Source organism: Apostichopus japonicus, chromosome 7 (genome assembly GCF_037975245.1).
Source record: "Apostichopus japonicus isolate 1M-3 chromosome 7, ASM3797524v1, whole genome shotgun sequence".
In the NCBI taxonomy this organism is placed as follows: domain Eukaryota; kingdom Metazoa; phylum Echinodermata; class Holothuroidea; order Aspidochirotida; family Stichopodidae; genus Apostichopus; species Apostichopus japonicus.
This window is the reverse complement of record NC_092567.1, coordinates 20973424-20997783: the sequence shown is the minus strand read 5'-3', so window position 1 is coordinate 20997783 and position 24360 is coordinate 20973424. Positions and strand designations below refer to the sequence as shown.

Genomic DNA, 24360 nt, shown 5'->3' with positions numbered 1-24360 from the left:
GCGAGGGCAGAAAGTAGCCTCCTCAATTAAAGGGCAACGCGTTGAAAGTTTATTGAATTTTCCAAAAAAATTATAAAATAAAAAAAGAAACTGGTCGCAGTAAGGGAAATAGACAAGCTTGTGGTGCAAAACCTTCGTCGCATTCAGGTTCCGTTTGTGAGAATCCTTTTAAACATTTCTTTTTCTTCTCATTTTGTCATTTTTTTAAAATTTTTTTTTAACGTAAACGGTTGTCTATATAGTACACGAAGTATACAGAGTACCAAACGTTTTATGTTGTTTTTGCTTTACTTATTATTTATAATACACTGTATAACTTCTTCTCACGCTGTTATTTTAATCTCTGCGTTTAAATTAATGTCCTAAATATTTCCCAAATGGTGTAAAAAGAGCCGTCCGGTCGACTTCTTGAGATGGCGCACTTTCGATTTGTGAGCGGAAAATGTGGCACAATTGTATATTGTTTGTACCTATAGTCATATGGCTTTTCTCTTTTGTTCTCGTTGCAGGTATAAAAAGTGCAGAAATAGAATCTCAGCGATGGAACTTCCAATCTCAGGATCGATATCTAGAATAGCGTCTCTTTGTCTATTAACGACGTTCGTCTACATAGCCTTTGTCTCATCTGGCGCTTATGCTGCTCCTTACCAAACATCTGGCACCTATGCTTCTCCGTACCAAACCGCCGACGAGGTGGGCGAGGAACTGGCGGTCATGTACGACAGAGATATTCAAGAGATGTGCGCAAATAGTGAAATCTCCGTGGCAACCAGAGTTCTATGCAGATTGGCTGAGTTGAGAACGCAAGAGCCAGAAACGGAGGTTCCTCCTCTCAGATCTTGGAGATCCCAAAGAGTTCAAAAAAGAGGTAAGATTACTTTTAAAAAAAAGTGTTTTTTTTTCTTCTTCAAAAGATTAGCATTTTTTTCTTGCTTTACAACAGGCAACACTGGTTCTCACATAATTTGTTTACTAGGGCCACAGAAATCAAATAGCCCCTCCCCCCCCTAAAAAAAAACCTAACCCAAATTATTACTTCGATAACGCATGGTAAGTCAGTATAAGGTGCCCAGTTTTTTATACTAGATTATAATACAACGTTGTCGGACGATTGTTTCGGCGGAGCCGGACTGAAGACTTTCTAATGCCGGAATAGGACCACGGACGGCTTTTTGAGAAGCCTTGTTCCAGCAAAAACTAGTTTGGTTTTTTAAATTACCCTATCCAGCTAACAATTTCAGATAGCAATACATGATTCATATAAAGGATATCATAAACTTAAAGGAGCTACTTGGGTGATGGCAAGTCCATTTCTGGGAAGGGGGACAAGGGGAGGGGGCGGGGAGGGTGATGAATTGTTGCTATGAATAAAAATACACATGATTTATAAATGGCGACTGATGACGAAGCTCAAGGTGTAAACGGACAAATGTTGTCTCGCTCAGTGCGGAATTCACGAATGAAAGTGTCAAATTCACGAGTGAAAATGTCAAATTTAAACATATTCAATATATTGCTCATAATTAAATTGTTCACGAAATGCGTTTGTTACACATATGAGATATTGCAGCATTGACTGCCTGTATAACCCTCTCATCATTTCCGTTTCTTTTTCGTTCTTATTTACAGAGTCCACTGCATTTTCCGCGTTCCAACGGACGGTAACCGATCTCAGGCGACTAGCCAAGCAAAGCGAAATTTACCGGATGCAATATCAGATTCTAATAAATAAGGGTCTGATCGCACCGAACGGAAGAATTATTAAAGTACCGTCAGCGAACACAGAACTTTTAAATCAAATGGAATCCATCGGTTAAACTATGGACGAGATTGTACAATTAATAAAACAACAACATCAACAACAACATCAACATCAACAACAAGCGGATCATCATCGTTCGTGACCTAGTACGACTGCGAACAAACAAGCTGTGTTTCTGTGGACTTGTAAACCCTTCAAAACGACGACGAGAAGAAAAACAGAATGTGCAACTTTTATCCTACAAATCCAGAATGTACGTCTGTCATTAGGGAGACCCGATGGCTGTGATAATGATGATGATAAGTTTGACGAACTAAATTGCAATATGTTAATATTTCACCATTGGAGTATAAGAAAGCGTTATCAAATTAATGTGGGGGAGGGGAGGGGAAGGGAGGGGGGAGAGAGGCGGCATATATAGTTAGAACTTAGGCAAGGGAGGGAGAAGGATGAAACGTACTTCTGCCTCCACTTTCAAATATGTCACGACATTTCGTGTTTTGAATTCAGAAGAAGTCACAACGAAAAGCTAAAAACATTGAAAGAAAGAAAGAAATCAATTTCTCTCAATATACGAACTGTATAGAGAAGTTATGAGTGGTAGCATTTTATGTGGGTCGCTGTCTTAAACTTTCATGCTTGAAATTACATCACAAATGACAAAACAAAACCTTAAAATAGAAATAACATGATGGATGTTGCTGTCTTCATTGTTATATTTTTTGAAAATGGATTAAATTTGCATATTAATGAAACACCAATCTCGTTTACGTATGAATTAACCTTGAAGGAAAACAAAACAAGAATAGTTTTTTTTTCGAGCTATGAATATTTATGAAAGTGGAATAACGTGTGTAGAAAGAAAATTATGTAGAAACCAATGAACTACTCCTGTGTGTAAATAATTATGTCTTCGATATAATTGGAGGAATTCTATCTATATTTAAAACTATTTTTTTTCTCTTCTCTCGATTGACTGTATATTTTTTTGTCTCAGGGGTGTTTTGTTAATAAAGTAACTATTTTTGTTTTGTGGCTTAAATAGTAATATGTGCAATATAAGATCTCTTATCAATATTCTGTATACAAAACAAACTCATATGTACGATTTAATTAGCCCAAGAGAGTGTCAAAGTACTTTTCAAAAATACGTTAACTCATTTTAGTTAACTTTGTAGATTTTGAAAGAAGTTAGAACGGGTGGGATGGGGGTGGGGCGGGTGGGGAGTTGGGGGGTGGTGGTTAACATGTTTCAGGTTTGGAGGGCGATTGAAGAATTGTCCGAAACAACTTCGGCAAGCGTTAAATTAACCCAAGTGGGCTAATTTAGTTCTTGTTGTGGTTTTCTTTAGAAGGCTAGGCTAATAAAAGCTGACGTTAATGCTTTATAGGCGTATACTGAAAGATGTGTAAACGACACGTTAAAGTAGACTATATGATAGGTTAGGGTACCCAAATGAAATAATGGTTCGTCTGATAACTTGTGTTTAGTCTTAAGTTCTATAATATTCAAGTAACGTATTCAAGTGTGATATTTCAAGGCCTAAAACTTTGTGTCACTTTTTGCAGCTTATAAAAATAGGAATTGATTACGTAATTTGAGATGTCACACATGCGCAGTTTGGATGTTTCAAGTCCGTCTCCGGGTAGACAAGAAAACAGGTCAGATATAATTGGAATAATGGGAAGAGCGAGAGAGAGAGAAAGTGATGACAAACTGAGATAAACATATACAGAAAGGTGATTCAATTTTAGGCTAAAATTTTAAAAAAATCAGAGTAGAAATATAATTTTCGGAGCCTGACAAAATAACGAAAAGGAAAAGGCACAGATCGAAAATGACGTAATTCAGCAAAAATTTGGGAAACTTGATTGTTTTCTGTCATGAAGAGAAAAAAAAAAACAATCCTTTTGTCGAGATCTTAAAAGGTGTTGCGTCACCAACTCATCGCGTGATATCATATTACGTCACTGTGACGTCGGAGCTTTGTATACTGATCGTTACTGCGTCCAGTAATGTATGTTTTATGACGTGTAAATGGACATTGCGTTCTGTGTGTTCTTGTTTGAACTAGTATAATAAGTTGTACAAGCTGCAAGACATATTGTGCAACGTATGTTACTATATCGGTAAGGTAAAAAATTACTATACCATGGCGTGCGTAATGTCATATACGTTCTGTCACTATATTTAGCTCTCTCTATCTCCACCTCTCTCTCTCTGTTTCTCTCTCTTTGTATCTGATTTATTTTAAATTTCATATCTGAGTGAAGATATCATAAGATAGTATAAGATAATTTCATTCTGATGGATAAAATTGACTCATTTACTCCGTGGAAGAGAGGAAAGGTTGAAGGTCATGCATTACGTCGTGATGTATTTGACGTATTAAAAGATGGTTAAATGTTTTCCTCGATAAATTTTTCTTTCAGAGGCTGTGTGAGGTAAAGCTTAATGACGTCATAAATAGAGGCTGAATATGAAGAAGCTCTGAAATAGTATGAAAAAAAAAATGATTTAAAGCAAAAACAATACAAACTTCTTTCACTGTCTTGATCTATTGTTTCCGAGTTGCTGATTACAAGTATATTTCAGTTATTAATTTCTTTTACTATTTCCAGAAAGTTTATATTTTTATATTATATTGGTGGGCTCAACATTCTGCTGGTTATCGGAGACTCATATAACATTTTCCCGGAAGCCCGCAGGCTCATTACCATTTTCTAAAGGTGGTCACCATTGTGGAACCATCCCTCCCCTCACCTACATCTTACTTACCCATTAACGATTTAAAGCTAACTTGTCTTTAAATCGATTCGGTTTATAAAGTCATTAGAGATGGAATTAATCCATAGCTGTCATGATTCGACTTTAATCGTTAAATCCTTTTTTTAAGGAAATCCGCGCCTCGAAGACAAGGACCTGGATGTGGTTATACTTTTTCGAATTTTACAATCAAATGACAGTATTGAGAAATATTATCATTAGCGACCGATTGAACTCTACCCTCATCACCTCCCCTCCCTCCCCTTTCCCCTCCCCCTCTTGTCCCGTCCGACACCCTCCAGCAAGCTAGATTAACGCTTCTTTATATTTCATCAGAATTATATATTAGCACAGGGTAAAATAAATCATCATTCGATAAAATCAATATTTTGTAATAATAACCAATAAACCAATCAGAGCAACGACACAAGAGCCCTAAATTATGATCTCTTCTAGGTGCTGCTCCAAAGAAAAACAAATCGTGCGGAAACCGAGAAGCGCCCTCAATATGAAAGTGAATAGAGGTCATTTGAATGTCGTCATTTTATTAATGTGGTAATTGGTCCCTGCCTAACAGTGAATATGAAATAGCTGCAGAGGTGGATTGGTCTACCGGCAGACTGGCTCGGAAGCGGTGTGCCACCGTATTCGAGATGTTGAGTGCACCGCCACATTGGGGTACCGAAGTCCCTAGTGGACTGTGCATTTAGAATAGTCCAGTCAGGTTAGTAATCGATGAGGCCTTAGCTGTTTAAAGAGTCATTCCTCAGAAATTAAATATAAAAAAGTTTAAAGAGCTACAACCTCGAGTGAAAGCAGTGTGTTTTTATGGTCTACATAAAATTACTAATGTAGCTAAAGTCATCCTTTAACCGAAAATATTAATACTTGGACTTGTTGCACTAGAAATTACTTAATCTCCAGATGTGAGAGAATATATATACCATACTAACAATATAATTGGTAATTTTTAAAATATCTTAGATGAAAGCGACAAGACAGCACCTTCAAACAATGACCCACGCATGTATAATTTTTCTTTCCTTTGTACAGAATTTAATCTTACTAACAGAAATCTTCTGTCAAAATTGATTAATATTCGCAACTTAACTTACATACAACCCACCCGATCCACTTTATGTACCATAAACGTATAAATACTGCCCGAAAATAGGGCAAACACCCACTTATGTGTATAATGAATGTATATAATAGGCAAAAGAGAATGGCATGTTTTGTTATATATATTATTTAAATTCACATAAAATGTGTTAAGCAATCAACTTCAGCCACAGGAAGGAAGTGAGCAGCACATTCTATACACATTTTATACTTGTATAACTACAAACACAATATTGTAATTTAACCCCCCCCCCTCCCCTTGGGTGCACGCCTTGTATCTCACATCTAAAGCATTCAGAAATTCGAGAAGTTCAAGTTCGTCAATGATGATACTTGGACATTTGGCTTCCCATAGGCAGTAAGTCTGTGAATCATCGTCTATCATGCGTGCAATGCAAAACTTTCACTTTACACACCGGAAAGCATGAAGTCCAGAAGCCTCCAATAGGTCTCAGAGCTTACAGACTTGTAATTGCCTAGACCGTTTGTGTTTTTCATCTTTATAAATGTTGTACTTTACCTTTCTACGCTTTTGAGGAGCAGACTGCAGTGCACACCAGGTTAGTCTTATAATATGCAAACTTAGTATAGGTTAGTGTAACTGTTGGTTAGGCTTGCATACTTGTTATGGAATTGAAAATACAACTGTACAAGGTATCGTGGAACTGGGCCTGTAACTGTAGTCCGTGGAACATAAATTGGGTGTCGGCTATTTCCATTTCAAAGAAAACTGGTAAAGATTTACTGTATAGAGTGCTCGTTGTCAGGAATACTCGTTGATATGAGCGTCCTGATAACAAGTTAGGCTAATTCCTAAAGGTGGTTGTAAACAACAGCTCAAATCAATTTACATGTAGGCCTAGGCTTATCTGTCAGTGCATTTTGCTAGTACAGTATACAAGGTATTAAATAAATTGTTAATCTGAAAATCACCAAGATAGGCCTAGGCATAATCGGCAAGATTTTCATCCTCCATTTTTGGAGACAACTAAAGAAAATTTAGAAACATAGAATTTGTACTACAGCTATTTTCAGTGCAAGATTTGTCAACCCTTGCTCCAAAATGTGAACACTCACTAGTTCATCTTGCATCATTGTGCATAGTATGCAATGAAACTGATTGGTCACCAGGGGGGGGGGGGGCGGGCAAGCCTGATCGAGCTGCGCAGGCTCCTGTATGTTATGTGGTTGTTTAGTTTCCATACAGTATGTGTTAACTGATTCTTCTTTGACCAGAGCTGATGGTCCTGTCTATTGTTTATATTCAAATTTGATGGGTATATATGATGAGTTGATGGGACCTCCAATACTGCACAAACATAAGGAAGCAATGTACCTCAGTTCATATACATATATAGTACACTTCTGTTATTTCATCATGGACATTTTATTTTTATGTTGCAGATACTGGAAACCTTGACCTGAACCCTTTTCTATTAAAGTTTTTCATCTGGCAGACCGAACCAGGAGTTCTGACAACTTAATTTTCAACAGTGGTGTTAGCTGCAAGTCAGAGGTCAAGAAGAGTTCACAACGATGGCAACTGGAGGTGGTGGAGGAGGAGGGGGTGGTCAAGGTTAGTGTCAGGGAAAAGTATATTTAGGGCAGCTTGGTCCGTCTCATGTTTCCTAACTAGTACACTTCTTGAAACCATTTTTGCACGTTATCTTGTGGTGGTTACAACACCTTTACTGCATTTAGGAGCAAGTTTAAGTGTTTTAACATCCGCAAATTTGATATTTAATGTTTCATTTTTGCATATTGCAAAAATTTGAAGTTATCTAATTCCTTTGTGCAAACTTTGGTGGACTAAAGTGACAGGGTGTAAGTTTCAGGTACCTTGTCACACCATTAAAAGCATGATTTTAGCCAACACACTAATTTTCATATCTTGAGGATAATTAAAACACTGCTATCATTGCAGGATGTCTTTCTAAACTCACTTTTAACTTTTGAGAAATTACCCTTTTTCGACATCTGAGACTCATCAAATAAAGTGGATAATACATAGACCATTAATTCAGTTCATTAGTTGCAACACACAAACTTAACAGGAAAACATTAGAATTTTATGTTTACAATTTGCTACTAACTTCTCAGGAACAAATTTTTGTAGCATGTCATTTAAGGTTGCTCTATCGTGCATGTACGCTTACAGTCCTAAACAAAGTACGGCTCAGTTATTAGAATTTATAAAAAAATTAACATGAACTTGAACAATGTTATCATCAATTTAGCATTGAAGGAGCATTTTAGAAATAAATAGCATATTTTTAAGCTGTAAACCCGTCAAATAAATCAAAACTTTACTAGCACTCAATTTATATTTACTCATGTTCTGTGACATATCAAGACTAAAATTCTACTTGAAGTCGACATCTCTTCTTTACGGATAAACATCACAGCGATGTGCAGCTGTAAAATTCACATAATTCTCACATAATTTTTCAAATGATTCTCACTCAATTCTCACTTGTATTTTTGCCTTCCTTACATATGTTTACTCCGCAGATGAGGCAGATCTTTACATCCGTCAGATCAGCGAGGAGGATATCGCAGAGCAAGGAGCCGTACTCCTTCAGAGATTCATCGTAGAGCGCTTCCAACGAGACGGCATCGAGAACGCCCCAACTCTGGCGGATATACGGGGCACCGACCAAGAGTCAGAGCACGACAGGGTGTGGGTGGAGGTCGGCTCTTTAATCAGGGAGATTGGCGACGCTCTTGACAGAGATCAAGAACTTCAAAGGTTTGTTTCCAATCAGTTCATGGTTAAAAGTTGTCTTCACAGCGGCACTGTAGTTGCTCCCTCCGTGGAATACAATTGAACAATTTGTCGGTAGATAAAAGTATGGCTCAAACTTTTAAAATCAATTCTTTCTTTAAATTTTTCCCTTTGAAACCTGGTTAAGTTTGTACTATATGTAATTATTATTTTTATTTTACATGATTTATTGCCAAAGAGAATATAGTATTACCAACCTGGAAAGAGTTCAGACAAAACCTGTATTTTTATGCCAGACTAATTTTGGATCAATATCAGGAGTTCCATATTAAAAGTTCCAAGGGATTGACAAAGCAGAGCTGTACGATTTTTCTTGTATTGCGGATATTTTGTTTTATTCATAACAGATAAAGGTACTGTACAACTTAACTTAACATATTACAACCTTATTTGAAGTTAAGTATTACAGTACCTTATCTGTTAAGTATTTAAAAAAAAATGGATTTCTTTATACTCTAATATGATTACTTTAGCTTTCCTCTCCAACTCTACTGTATCTGTTAGATACACTTATAATATACAAAAGACGGAAGGACACTTGGCCGCCATCTTCAAATACAGAAAATCTACTTTGGGCAACAATCAGTCAAATCTTCATAATTTATTAGGTTTTTGACAAGTATTGGAGTCATGCATCTGATAATGGCATTGCAGCTATATTAAAGATGCCACATGATGCTATAATAATGTTAGTATGATAACGGTGCTCTGGCCGAGTGGATAAAGCTGGTAACATTGGAAGCAAAGAGGTTTAGCAATCGGGAGGTTCCATGTTCGATACACGGCCAGGTGGATTTTTCGTCCAAGAGCAATCTACGGTTTTCCGATCAGAAATGACTTTCTAAATTTGAAAAGATTCCAAATTTGAGTTAAAAATGTTGAATTGGAAGCCACCCGATGTGTAAGTTGAATCCATATGCCCTTGCTGGTTTCTCAGGACTAAAATTGCGGTCGCTTAAGCGTAGTAAAAATAACTGCTGATTATTATTGTTATTATAATAAACACTGAATGCTTTATAAGGGGACACAAACCTAACCATGATCTTCAGCTTTCATCACAGAGTTATTTGTAGTGAACAATTCCCCCCACCCTCACTCTTCCCCATCCAACTGCTAAGAAAATTCTTGCTCCATTTTGGAGATATCCTAGGTTAAATGTTGCATCTGGGAGTTGTCATTTTGTAACTCTGTGATGTCATAGTGCCACTGTAGGATCTAAAACCTTTCACTTTCTGTTTGTTTTTTCTTTTAAACATTTATAAGATCAGAATGTTAACATCGTTGACACTGAAACCAATATGCCATCATTAAGTGTCATGTCAAGTTCTTGTTTCAAGAGTTTTGGATTCAGTCTTTGCAAAACCAATCTCCATTTAAAGGCATTGAAGACTCGCCCCAAACCGTGTGCCGCCCTCTGAAAAAGTTAAATTTCCGTTGCTTGCAAACAACGTTTTTTTCTTGTCGCTACAAAATGCAGACAGTAATGAAATGTGATACCTTGTTATCTTTTATCTGGACCTGAGATGTCCATTGCTGCTATGTACACTGTGTTGTGGGTATTGACCATAGCTGCATGTATTGACTGTACACTAGTGTCTAATAACCGATGGTAGCAAGCAGTGTGTGTATTTTCTGGGATCCATGGTGGTGTCTAACACTTCTGTTACACCTCATTCGAAACTAGGTCAGAGTACCGGCATCAGACGTTTCTTTTTGCGCAAGTCTTCACTCCCTTTATTGCAGAAAATATACATAGTATTACATAACTAAGGAAAGAAAGAAATGAAGTAAATTGAAGCACATGTCATAGGATCATGTCATATTTTAGACTTGATCAAGTCTTCTGCCTTGTGTGTGAAGAAACATGAAATTGATAATATCTCCCAGATGGAATCAACATTTTTCTTAGCTGCTTTGAGGAAGTTTTTATATATATATTTTTTTTTCATGACAGCGATCTTTATTACATAGACTAATTATGTTAGTAAACCGATTCGTTTACAGAATGATCTTAGCTGCTGTGAGGACGTATTTAATGATTTAATTTATTATGACAGTCATCCTTATCACAAAGACGTATTATGTTTAGTAAATCGATTCGTTTGCTCTCGCAGAATGATCAATTCCGTACCAGAAGAGTCCACCATCGATAACATCATAGCCGTGGCTCACGTCATATTCAGCGATGGGGAGATCAACTGGGGTCGTGTCATCGGCCTCTTCTACTTTGCATATCAAATGTGTGCTCGTGTAAGTAATTTGCATATCAGCTAGAAAAACAGCCCAATCTTCCTTAGATATGTGCTTGAGAGAAGATGCAAGAATGGATCTAAAGCAAATAATAAGATTTTTAGCAAGTTGCTTTCTGCGGCATGGAACCACAGCCCTATTCGTTAAATTATCTCTTTGCTAAAACAGCAATCAGAGTCTTGGCAAAGCTTCAAGAATTAAAGACTAATGACAAGCGTATCCAGTTTAAGATCCAACTTCACACCTTCAAAGCGATCAACGGGCTTGCCCCTCAATATATCACTGACCTTCTTACTCCTTTGATCGGTCAACTACAGTTACGCTTCGCTCTTCCTTTCATGCGCATTTGCAATTTATTCCTGGTCCACATACCCGCACTCGTTTATGGCGATCGTGCCTTTTCTGTCGCTGCGCCTTCTCTTTAGAACGAACTCCCATTTCACATTCGTGACTCTCCCTCCCTCTGTATTTTCAAGAGACAACTTTACACATTTCTGTTTGATACCTTGTTTCTTTTTTCCCCTTGGTTTCCTTTGTCTCTTTCCTACTTTGTAAAGCGCTTTGAAACGCTGTATTAAGCGCTATATAAATGTAATTTATTATTTATTATTATCATAAGATCCAACGATGACAATATCAAGCGAGAATATGTTTTTCTGATAGATATTTAGAAGAATGACTGAGAAACCCGTAAGAGGAATGTTTAGAGGAGACATTATAATAATAATAATAAGTAATATTTATGTAGCGCATAATCAGCAAAGCTGCTCAAAGCGCTTTAACAAATGGAAAACCTAAAAACAAATAGTAACAAAAACCTAATATTAAATATATAGAACAAATAAGGCACAAAATGTAAAGTCCTAAAGCAACAATATAAGGTAATATAAACGATACTAATTAAAGCCCTTAAACGCATATAGTCCATGACAAATTCAGAAATATGTAAAAAGTAAATAGTTTTAACAAAGAATACACAAAATATTAAAACGTAGTTAATTATTAAATATAAATAAGTATGAGAAACTATAGTACAATAAGACAAATATTGTAAAAGCCTAAAGCAGATAGTAATAAACACCCAATACTAAACGATAATAAATAGAACCCTAAACGTAGTATAAAAAAATTTAAAAAAGAGATTGTTTATTCTATTGCTAATTTGTGTTAAGCCACCAAAAATTAAAGAGTTGTAATTATATTCTTATTTGAGTCCAAAAGTGGCCTCTGAAAGCAGTATGAAAGATGGCAGTGTTTCTTGATATGCTGGATCTGAGTTAGTATTGGAGACAACTGATTACCATAACAATGTAAACTGGGAATGTTTAATTAGTTAGTAAATTACTGACTAATTAAACATCTATCTATTTATTTATATATCTATTTAACTTTCATATGAAATATCTCATGACCCAGATAAACCTTTTTGTTTTAAGTTAATTGTTTTTAGATCACAGCCAAAAAGCACAGCATCAGGAAAAATTTTCGGCATTTTAGAAGTTGTAGATCATTTCACTATAGACAAGCTCATGTATGTACCGAACCCAATTTGTTACAAACTTTTAAAGTTTTTGAAAAGAACGAAAAATGAACAATCCATTAAGAAATGTGTGTGCTTGTTCTCTTTCCTCGATGACAGCAGTTTTACGATGGTTTGTTTTTTCTTTTGCAGGCAATAGGTCGCTTCATAGATGAAAACTTTCCAGCTTGGGTCAACACACTTATAAAAGAGGTGGTGCAACTACTCGTTCGGAAGTTTGCCCAGTGGATCATCAACAGAGGCGGCTGGGTGAGTACAAAATAGTGACAATGGTATCATCCCCATGTATGAAATGGTATCACCCACATCTGAATGATGGTTATCATCTATTAGGACTGAATTTCCGGTACCCATCCAGTTGATGGTATTAATAGGTTCATGAGTTAAGCTTATTAACCTTCCTACCATGGGGGGGGGGGGAGGGTCATGGGCCGATTCGACAACCGGTTAACCGGAGCTTGTGTGCCGCTGGACGAGAGGTGACGCCAAATGCGCAGATTTCTTTGTGGTCGAGAAATATGCTAACTTCATCCCATTGGCCAAAATATTTGTTTGAATGCTCGTGGCAAGTTACATCCTGGACGTTCCCTGTATATCCACAACTCGTAATATTGGGAGTGTCAAATCATTTTGAAAAGGTGGCCATCAATATTTCTGGAGGTTTTCTAACAGAAGCAGAAAAAAACCCCGTAATTTTTGGAGTGTTTTACTTTAATCTCATTGGATACTGACTTGGTCATTTATTTGAATATTGGTGCAGGAAAATCTGCCAAAGTTGTTGATGTATGCCCCAAGATAAGCTTGCCTGTTGAGGAATGTCATTTGATTGAGTTACGAGCAGAGTTCCATACATTGTTCTTTTCTCTCTACTATTAGGCCATAATTTCATTCCTTTAAAGAAATGTCTTGCATTGTCAAACATAAAACAACTCAAAATGAGAAGGACCTACCGGCCTGCCTGCCACAGTTTCCCCTCATAGTTGCTTCTCTGTCAATGTATGTGTATTGGTTTAGGCTGTAAGAAGTTTAAGAACACTCGCCAATGAGGGCGTTGTGGTCAAGCGGTTAAGGCAGTGGACTTGTGATCTAAGGATTACAGGTTCGAGTCCTGACCAGATCATTACGGTGTGTCCTTGGGCAAAGTACTTTGTCTCCATTGCCTCTCTTCACCCAGGTGTATAAATGTGGACTTGCGAGGTAATTTGTAAATATAGATACGTACGCCGGTTTGTGGCTGTACCCTATGGGAAGTCTCACAAGGGACATGTAGATGTGTTACACTGTAGTACCCCAGGAGGGATTGTTTGAATTGTGCGCACTTTGGTGTTTGGGTGTGACAAGTTACCAATGACCAGGGGTTAGTGATGTAAAGCTGTGTGAGGGGGCCTTGGCCTTGAACAAGACAGTAAACCTTCAACATAAACTTAAGTCTGTTTCAGGTCTTGGAATCAAAGTTGTGAGGAAGAACTTGGGAGGGGGGGGGGAGCTAAATAGATTTTTCTTTGTTTTGCCTATAATTTATTATTGTTATAAATAGGATGGTATATAAAACAATGGTTATGAGGTATTTATATTTATGAAATACAATTTTTGTTTGAATTCAGGTTCATCCTCCTTTATTGTCTTTCACCCCTCTTTCTGTTTTCTCCTCAGACCTCAATCAGAGAGATTGTAGGATCTCCAACCTGGATCTGGGGTTCGCTGGTTGCCCTATCTGGCTTTTGTCTTCTGTTTGGTATCTACAAACTCCAAAAATGACCTCATCTGACCTCCAAGAAGAAGAAAAACTTTGTCGTAATGGACCACGGTCAGCCAAACCAATTTTTTTCCAGGTCCTAATGAACAGAAAGCGTGCTGACAAAGAGGAAGTTCAGGAGCCAAAGGAGTTAACTATTTTATGACCTTTTTTCATGTTTTTTTATGTTTCTTAAAGTTTAGTTATTTTCTTATGTGTAATAGTTTCTATAAGTTCTTAGTCTTTGGGTTCATAGCAGTTGCTTGTGTTTGCAAGGTAATGTGTCCAACTGTGTAAACAAAACTTGATTAAACACTAAACCATTGTTGTGATTAAAGTTTAAAGACATGTATCACTTTATTAACATAGTGGGGGAAAGGAATGGAACAGAGGAGAAAGCAAGGGGGTGAGAGGGAGGGAGGGGGAGGTGTGAGGAAGGAAAAGAAATAATTTATAGGTTATATGTAGAACATTAAAAGCTTGAGTGAGTCTGCTGCAAAGTAAAATATGGTTTAGTAATGTTAGCACTGAAACACATGCAAACACTTTAAATATTCTTCCCTTTGTAGCATTTTACAAAGGCAACGCAACTCATTATTTTAATTAGGGTATTGTTTTGCAACTCAATCAATTATTTTGGGCGGGTTATTACAAAATAAAGCACAGTTGCACTTTCTTGCTGTTATTGAGAGACTTTTCACAAATTAATAGGTTGGCAGCTAGCTCCCTTGTCAAAAATTTTTTATTTGATTTTTTTTTCTACAGCTATAGGTGCTAGGTAGAAAAAAAGAAAATAAAAGAAAACCGAAAGTAAAGAATTGAAATAGTTCTTGACATGACTTTGGCATTTTTCTTACTCACATTTTGTACAACTGCTTCCCAGTTTTATAGGAGTTTTTTATGATGATAATTTAACTGTATTTTTCGCATCCACCTCCGGACAAAGTGGTGTTTTTTGGTTATTTTTTGATATAGAGATATTAGTGCAAAAGTAAAGAAAAAAAAACAATGAAGGATTTTAAGTGGGTCTTAGGTACCTTTTGTGGGTTCCATGCTTTGGATATAGAGTCTACACTCTTGTGTTTGCATTTAATGTTTCAAGCTGCGATTGATATAAAATCTTTTCGACGCAGCTATAGATTTTCATAAGTACGAGTTAGTAGTACCAAAATAGAACTGAGTGCAATATTGCTATCTCATCTTGTATTCGTCTGATAAAATAATATCTATCAATTCAATTCTTTGAAAAATGCTGCTTATTAAGTGTAATGGTAGAGGGATGAAGACAAGGGAATTGACAACAACAAAAAAGCAGTGACAGAGCAGAAACTATCAACCAAGAAAATACTTGTTTAAGTATATAATAGCATGAATAGTGAGAAGAGTCTCGTCTTAACCACAATTTTAAAATTTGTGAACTGTATTTATAACATAAGATAACCGGAAATAGAGAAATCATAAATATTTGCAATTAGTGAATGTTCAAATTACATTTTGCTATGCTGTACCAAATGAGTTCTCTTTGTCGAGTATGGAAAGAACCTCATTTAAAGAAAGTCGATTTTTGGGTCAATAATTTCATCAAACCTATCTATATTTAAACAGCCCTGTAAAAAAACAGTTCCAAGGTGATAGCCGTTAGCCTTTTGTCGACAGTGAAATTCAATTTATCGATACCTTAAGCTATGCAGTATTCAGAGATACTGAAAATAGTCTATGAACATTCATTACTATCAGTACATCATTTTCTATTTCTTTTGCTAAATGCTGCCCTCATTTCTTGCCTTTTAGACTAGTATATATAAATATATATATATAAATCTCATATATATATATAAATATGAGATTGAGTTTGTTAAGGGTCAGTATACCAATGCACTTGCCAGCAGGGAGTTGTTATGGATGTCACAGAAGAAGATTTTATTATTTTATTATTTTTCATTTTTTTTTTTTTCCTGCCTTACCTTTTTTTTTGTTCTCTTAATTGTTTGGTAGAGTATAGGCACTGCAGTTACATACTTTAAGAGAAACTTCCCCAGCACTTTCATAATCTGTACTCCTCTTAGTAAAGAACTGTTTAGAAGCGTCTTCTTGACCATCGTGTAGAATGTGGTGAATCACACTTTATCCAATAATTAATACAAGCAATTACAGCTGACATTTTACTTTCGCAAGTAGGCTTCTGTGTTGTGCAATGGGGGCAAAGGAGATCTGATGACATGAAAAACCTGTGTGTACGGTATGCTGAGGCTGTACAGAAACATGCACACCTGTGCATAGAACATGGAAATTACATTGCACCATATTTTAAATTATTGCACAACCGGTTTTTGTTTTTGTTTTTTTCTGTTTTTTGTTTTGACTGGACAAAAAGGTATAAAATATTCAGTTTTAATGTTTATTGATCATTTTTATTATCAGTTCCTTTCGTATCCTATTTGACAATGAGATATTCGGGGATAAATAATGTCCATGGTTTATGATGGTTTTTGTGACCACTGTGAGTTCTTTTTGACCTCTGTAACTACCACAAAGTGAAATAATGCAACTCAATGACACAAGTTAAATTTTAAATGTTAAATTAAAAATGTATTCTTTTTGACTATAATTGCAAACTCTTTTGTAATGCAATATTGGAAATTGTTTTGCTACAAATTAACATGAACCATACCATTCCATAATGTTTGAAATTAATTTATTAATCTCAGACTTTTCTCACCTAAGTACTTTGATAACTGTATACAGTACTTTACTTGTCCAACATATCTTGTCATTCCAAGTTTTGGAATAGCTAAGTAACTTTAGCAGAGGAAGCCAAGGGAATTCTACTTTGTGGTGAATCTGAGTCTACAATGGTTAACTTGAAGGTTAAATGAAAGTTAAAGGTAAACATGGGCATAGGGGACATAAGCCTTCTCTCTTGTTAACCAAACTAAATCTACCCCCCCCCCCCCCCCACACACACACACGCTCGCACACAACAACACCTACCAAGTGGAGAAGGAAGGCAGAAAAAAGGTAAATTTTGTTGCTGGGTTTGTTCTTCACCAAAACAAACACATGCACTGTTTGTGGTAATAGGGTGATATATATACTGCATAGATGCTGTTGGTTACGCTCCTGCCCCCCCCCCACCCCACCACCATCTCACCATTCCCTATCCCAATACATTTGCCAACTGGTGAAGAAAAAATTCATTCAAAAAGTTTCATTTAATTTGTTTCTTTTATTTACGTCTTAAAATAATTCCAGTCGAATATCGATATTTTTGGTCACACTGTTGTATAGTTTTGTTTCATATAATTCAGACACTCCTACCCTTTCTGTCTGAAATTACATGTTGAGAAGAATTACGAATCGTTTTGTTGGGTTGGGTGGGTGGGTGAGGTAAGCTTGAGTGGGTGGATGGGTGAGGGTGGGAGCCTTACCCCCCAAATTTATGTTTGGGGCCTGATATGCAATTGCATAATCTGAGCTAATGCAGTATATACAGCAATATGACTAAGATAGCACATTCCTTGTACAAGCTTTATCCAGCTAACAGTCAAAATCCAGGTCAAACCATTTTTAGGCATTGGCCCGATATAATATCAAGTTTGATAAGAACCAATGACAACTATTTAGATTTGAGTTGGATCTGCTCTGTGTGTTCTCTATCATACGTGAAATGGATGTAACATGAAAGAGGAGGGGGAGGGGAGGAGGAGGGGAATTACTCAGCCTCAAGTTCAATGGATGACGACAATGCAATAACATATTTAGATGTCATTAATAATACAACAATAAGCTTGGAGGGTTTACAAAGTGTCCTGATTTTTGTTATGTGTACAAACGTGCCAAATGGTTACATCACTGCTTTGCATAGTTATGTGGTCAATCTAATAATTAATCAATACAGTTATTAGCCAGTACACTCATAAACCAGTACTGTTGTGAAATGTTATTGTCATTTGGTTAGTCTTTAGGATACCGACGCATAAAAATAAAATAAAAATCTTACAAATGCAAATTGCGTGTTCAGTTATTCTGGTGTTGGACCTTCAAACTTATCATAGAACTTATGTATTAAAAACATAAATAAACCAGAGAATTATGAATCAAAGGCTTGAGGTTGATTGTCCTGAAAATAAAAATGTCCTGGAGTGTGTTTTGTTTATGTTTGAAATATACAGTGCACTTATATTTGAAATATGAAGGAAAGAAGAAACTATTATTATACAACTGTTTTAATATCTCTAATCGCAAATTTCTTTCTCATCAATTTATGTAATTTCTTATCAAATCATCTGAACGATACAACCCCGATTTCGCTAAGTTAAAAAAGTTAATTTTTTTTTTTTAAATGAAGTCACTTTTATGGGGGACCAAGATAAGTTAAGAAAAAAATGTGGATTGCAATGGAAATGTTATGAGGAGAACATGTTAAAATTGTATAACACCCTGAAATGTTGTTTTTCCTTCAGATTATAGTAATTATAATGCTATCAATAAACATCTCAGAAATTTCAGAACAAAATGTTGATAACAAGATGGCTGTTTTCTTTTCCGTGTGCGTTTGTTAGGCTATATCCTTGAAAAAAAAGTAATGAAGGACATTTAGATATGAAACAGAAAGTTTTAATATATGGGGAAGAGGTGTAGGGGTGTAGGTAGGTGTAGGGGTGTAGGCCGGGAGAGGTTTAGGGGGGGTAGGAACAAGGGCGGCGGAAGCACTTTTAATCTGGGGGGGCACCAACATCAAAGGGCACTTTGCAGAAATTTGATTGGACTGATGCAGCCTTATATCTAGTACCCTTTATAACTCTTATTGTATTATCTTATTTTCGTATACACATCACTCCATCAACGCCCCCCCCCCCCAAGGAAAATATGCATACTAGCACTGCAATATCCAATGTGCAAATTGGGAAACTAGGAACAAGTTTTCTTTTGAGACAAATTGAGGTGAAATCATGCTAGTTGCTAATGTAAGAATCTTCCGAATTAGAGTTTATTTCTTGTTAATATCTAAACAAACTTTTTTCCATTCGAAATAGCTTTGAGTTTGACCCACAGAAATTCATTAAAAAGTCAGCGGCGTAGCCATGATTTGCAAAGTTGTTTGCACGACTATCTGAGCGGAGCGCCACCATCAGTTGGCGCGGAGCGTGCAAGAAAATTTTTGGTTTTACAAACCCCTCAGATGGCCGGAAACGGCCCTTCCCGAGTGTTTATTCTGGTTCCCTGGCCTCTTGCTAACATGAGTCACCTCAATTTTTATGTAGAAAAAGGGCACATTTTTAACCTGAGGAAAAGTGGGGGGCACGTGCCCCCTGTGCCCCCCGGTTCCGCCGCCCTTGGGTAGGAATTATGTGGACTGGAAGAAATGAAATATTGCTAGGTGGGGGTATTGAGAAGCATTCTGAAACGTTGATGTTTGGCAATATGTAAATTAGTTTGTACTGGCTGTTTATCCATCCTCCTTCGTGCACATTTCTTCCCCAAAGATACGTCACATCTGTAACCTATTTTACATTAGTGCATTAATAATATTTATATTAGTATTATTAATCCATAACCTATGCCAACCTTTTACTATGGTTAAACTCGACGCCATCCTTCTATCGAATGGTATAGTCCCAAAATCAAACAACCACAGACGAATGGGGACATGATCCTATTAATTTGACAATATCAGTGAATTGGACTGGAGATGGATGGACTGAAGTATAAATTAAATAAATTGATGTATGAAGTGTACATAATGTATTGAACTATTTAACCTGAAGCAAACTTAAATATTATTTGTGCTGTTTATGGTGACCATAAATGATTGTGATGTGTAAATTCACGAAACAGCTTGGAAGGAAAAACCTTATTGCTTTGGGAAATGCCAGATTGTTGTTACTTATTTGGGTTAGGTGTTTGGGTGGGGGATAGGCCGTTGGGGTGGGGGTGCATCATAAAGATTACTAATATATCTAGCCTAAGTTAAAGATGATCAATGCATTTATGTCTCCTATTAAAATCTAAATTGCTCTGTGACACTACAAAATAAATTGATACATGTACAAGGAAAGAACCTGAATATTGTCTTCAGTTTTGCTTTCAATTATCAATCAAACAGCTTGAAATGATGGATGGCGGGTTGTGCTTTGTTGAGAATCATGTGTTTGTGTCACACCCAAAGGGAAGATGGTTTCATTTTGTTACTCAGGCTGCGAGTATACATAAACAACTTTATCCCGACCACTTCACTTTGACTTTTATAGATTTGCATTGTAAGTATTAAAACCGCTGAGTATGCATGATGTTTTCATGATCGTAATAATATAAATGACTCCCTGCAGTCTGAACTTTAATATATTGTAGGATATTGTCTTTATATGATACTTCAGTTTTGCTTTCAATTATCAATCAAACAACTTTAATGGATGGATGACGAATAGTGCTTTCTTATAAGATTTGTAAAAATAAGAGTTACACTCACGTGTTTGTATATGTCACACTCCCATAGGGAAGATGGGTTTCATTTTGTTACTGAAAGTACATAAACAATTTATCCCGGTCATTACACTTTGACTACTTTGATTGATATTGTAAGTATTAATTAAGCCACTGAGTACATGATGTGTTCATGATCGGAATAATAGCAAGTACTCGCTTATGGAGACCTTGGTTTTAAACCATGACAACATTAACTTTTATATGTTGTAGCGACGTTCCACAACCTATGGGTAGAGACCCAAAGATGTCCGATGGGTCCCGAGGTCGTTTCAGAAATCGCGGGAAAATATTAACTCTAATTTAGGCTTTACCGATCGCCGACTGAAAACTTTCAAAGTAAACTGTCCTTACAGGGTTGCGTTCGTTATCGCGCTTTCGTCTCGACTCCATCGGTGTTACATTGTACACGCTGAAGTATCATATTTAATCAAGGTTGGGCGAAATGACCAGGCTGGTTGGGCGAAATGACCAGGCTGGTTGGGCGAAATGGTAAGGTTGGGCGAAATGGCAGTTGGGCGAAGTGACCTGCTTTCCCATTGTACCAATCTCAGAGTTGTATTCTCGCACCTTCAAGCCAAGATCGACGAACGTGTGGCAGGTAAACAGAATCAACTATCCCATTAGCAACAATATTGCAGTATGGTATTGTAATGGTAAACTTGCCCGGAGTTTGGCGGGGAGGGGGTGGGGGAGGGGGAGGAGGGGAGGGGAGGGGGTGATTGAAGGGTTGCGGCCGAGTGCCAAAGTTTTTTTTTCTGGGTTGCAGACCGTTATGTTCTAGAGTATAGATCTTTTCAATAAACTGAGCTATCAGTCTAGATCGTATTTATTATAACCCTTTTTATTTTTTTTTGTTGAGTAAATGACTCTTTTACAACAATTAAGATACATCAATTAAATCAATTGTACTATTTATAGGAAGCTAATAGAACAAGTATTGGTTGAGATATTATAAATTATAAAACAATGTATTAACATTTAAATATTTACTCCTGCTTACGATGAGCTGACGTCATCATGAATATCAGCCTTAAAGGGGCATTCCAGAGAATTAACATATTTTCAAGGTCAATATCTTGAAATTGTAACCAGCTATAGGAGACATTTTATTGACTTTCTGTTAGACTTTTGACATACCCGGGATTGAAATTCTGTATAAAGTCATCCTGCCATACCACCAAAACGATATTGAAAGTAAGTATTAAACCCAACCCTTACTTAAAAATTAAAATTAAAGCCTGGATAGCATAGTATCGATTCCTTTTTCTCGAGGTTTCAAATAAAATATAGTTGCAGGTATACATTACACAAAACTATTTAATAACATCATATTTGGCAGTTTTGCGTGCAAGTATGCACGTACAGTATGTATATGCATGACATGTGACGACAAAAAGGTTACAAACACAGCAGGATGCTTGAACTAATTAATTAGCGAGCAGGAAACTTTGAATTTCTTTAACAAAAACATACTTGCGCCCTCTATTTCTGAACATGTTCGCATGCCTTGTAAGTTTGAAGAATGGCATTTGACATAAATAATTTCATTTTTTTTTTTTCGATTTTCAAATTTCATTTTCATATATGTTTGTACAAGTATAGCAATACCGTTGGAACTATAGAAACATTATAAGCACTTGAAAAACAGGAAAGACTGCCATCTTAGCCATAAGAACCATGTTAAAACCGAAGCCAAAATACACAATTCAATACAAGGACAAGACAGATGAACTCAAGAAGGAAAATAGATAGGGGATAGAGAAGAGAGAAGGAAATAGGCAAGAAGGATAGTAACTATGGAACGCCAAAACCGACATAAATGCATTAACAACATGTTTGTTTTGACCTCGATATAATAAAGGAGCAATATCCATGAATAGGGATGATGCGCACCGAGTCCCCCCAAAAATCTGGATCCCAGTCGGAATGAGAATTTAATCAGTGAACTTATTTCTAATTGATTGTTGTGTGCAGCCTTGCTGTCAACGCAATTAAGCGATACTTATGAGCATGCTGACCTACCATAACATTCGGCATGTGATTGGTTCTATAGATAGTAGTAATAGTTGTTTGGGCAGTTAAATTTCTAAAATCTGAAAGTTTCAATCAGAAAATAAATTATTTAAGTCCCTGTTGAAAAAATAATAATCTAGATTGGGATCTCGGTGTGATCAATCGCAAAGAAATTTCGAGCAATAATTGATAAATTTTTATATCAAATAATAAAATAATAAAATTTGTAAACCAAATTTAGAAGAAGAAGCAAAAGGAGAAAACCGCAACCTTAACCCTTCTATCCTGCTGTACTTTGCCGGCAGGTATAAAAGCAATCTTGTTATCCTTTTGACTCTGCAGGCGCACTTTGTGGTCTTTTTATGTAAGCATTTTATTCACTTGAATTGCTTTAGGCTTATGATGTTTTTAATCGATGAAAAAAAAAGGTAACACTTTACCCAACCTTTGGTAGTCAAAAGGGTAGAAATATTTCTCAAATATGTTATGCCAACAAGAGAATTTATACTTAATTCTCTACAAGCAAAAAAAATACCCAGTAAACTTCTTTCGTATTCTTGGCTAGTCATTGTCTGTCTATATTCATTGCACAAACAACTAACACTAATATAGAAAAAACAACAACGGTTAAGGGCAGATTTCTGTACCCACTCTCTTTGACCTTGTACATAAGTATTAAACTGTGTACACGTAGGTCTACTTGAATACAAATTGTATATAACAAAAGGACAATAAATTAAAATATTAAAGAAGTCCCTGACTTTGTTGTTTTGATGGGTTTGCAGACTCCTTTGAACTTTGTCTTTATACCTGTATGAAATATAGCTTTCTTTTTTTCTTTTTATTTAAAAGGTTCACTTTATTCAACCAAAATCAAAATGTACAAAAAAAACAAGTGCACTTTGTGCACTTTTTGACAAGTACTAAACAGAATTTAGTAAAAAATAAGTAAAAAATAAGTAAAAAATTAAGTAAAAAATATAGCTTTCTTTAAGTGCAATTAGATACTATAGTGTATGGATCATTCACTGACATAGGGTTATAACATTGGGCACAGATGGGCTCATGGGTTGGAGGTCAATATATATATATAGGCTATATATATATATATAAATATATAAATGAAAACGTAATGAGAAGGAAATCCAGAACAGTGAAAAAACTTCCAGCCTCCACCGGGATTCGAACCCGGGCCTCTCGCTTTGTACGCGGACACCCTAACCAACTAGGCCATGGACGCTGATTGTATGTCCAGAGGTTCGAAACCGTTAAGGAAGGTCGTAATTTCACTGTAGGCGTTTGACACCTGTATCGAACAATATACTGTCGGTCCCTAATGTACATGGACTATAGTTTTGCATGATATATGTCTGCTACAGCCTGGTTCAGTTTTGCAAATGTTATCTATATGTACAGCAGCGAGCACAATGAAACTAGCGTGCTATAAATGACACGTGCAACATCATATTCGACACTTCCAAACAGTACTAGTATGCTGCGGTACCGTTAAAAACACAACACCAACAGGCAGCTAATTATACATTACACACTGTACTGTAACACCAACACGAAGCGTATACATTACACACTGTACAGTATAGCCTGTGTGTACAACCATCTGTTTTTACCTCCATGGTTTTACAACCTGGCATGGTACAACTGTATAGTGTATAGCTGTTGCAACATATGTATATATATATATATATATATATATATATATATATATATATATATATATATATATATATATATATATATATAACAGATGTATATCGTGAGTTCCTGCTTGCAGGAGGATCTAAAATACACACATACACACACATATTGAACTGTATACTGTTAAGTGTGGTTTCTATTGGGTAACACGTTAGTAACGCAGGGTTGTTAACATTGTCATTAG

The 24360-nt window shown here is 36.3% G+C and overlaps 2 protein-coding genes across 3 annotated transcripts in view; both read left to right on the top strand.

Annotated features, from left to right (window-relative positions):
* The window catches only part of LOC139969703 (uncharacterized), a 56642-nt gene extending 53660 nt beyond the window's left edge, over positions 1-2982 (top strand). For both annotated transcript variants that reach the window (XM_071974856.1, XM_071974855.1), the window contains exons 2-3: positions 510-868; positions 1630-2982. In XM_071974856.1, coding sequence (XP_071830957.1) covers positions 541-868; positions 1630-1817 — 516 coding nt within the window. In that variant the 5' untranslated portion in view covers positions 510-540 and the 3' untranslated portion in view covers positions 1818-2982. The remainder of the gene's footprint in view (positions 1-509; positions 869-1629) is intronic.
* A 3054-nt stretch (positions 2983-6036) lies between these two features.
* Positions 6037-16348, top strand: LOC139969690 (apoptosis regulator BAX-like). Its single transcript, XM_071974838.1, has 6 exons — positions 6037-6211; positions 7056-7227; positions 8163-8400; positions 10551-10686; positions 12359-12475; positions 13880-16348. The coding sequence occupies exons 2-6, from the start codon at positions 7188-7190 to the stop codon at positions 13982-13984; spliced, it is 636 nt and encodes a 211-aa protein (XP_071830939.1). The 5' UTR covers positions 6037-6211; positions 7056-7187; the 3' UTR covers positions 13985-16348.
* The last annotated feature ends 8012 nt before the right edge of the window (positions 16349-24360 follow it).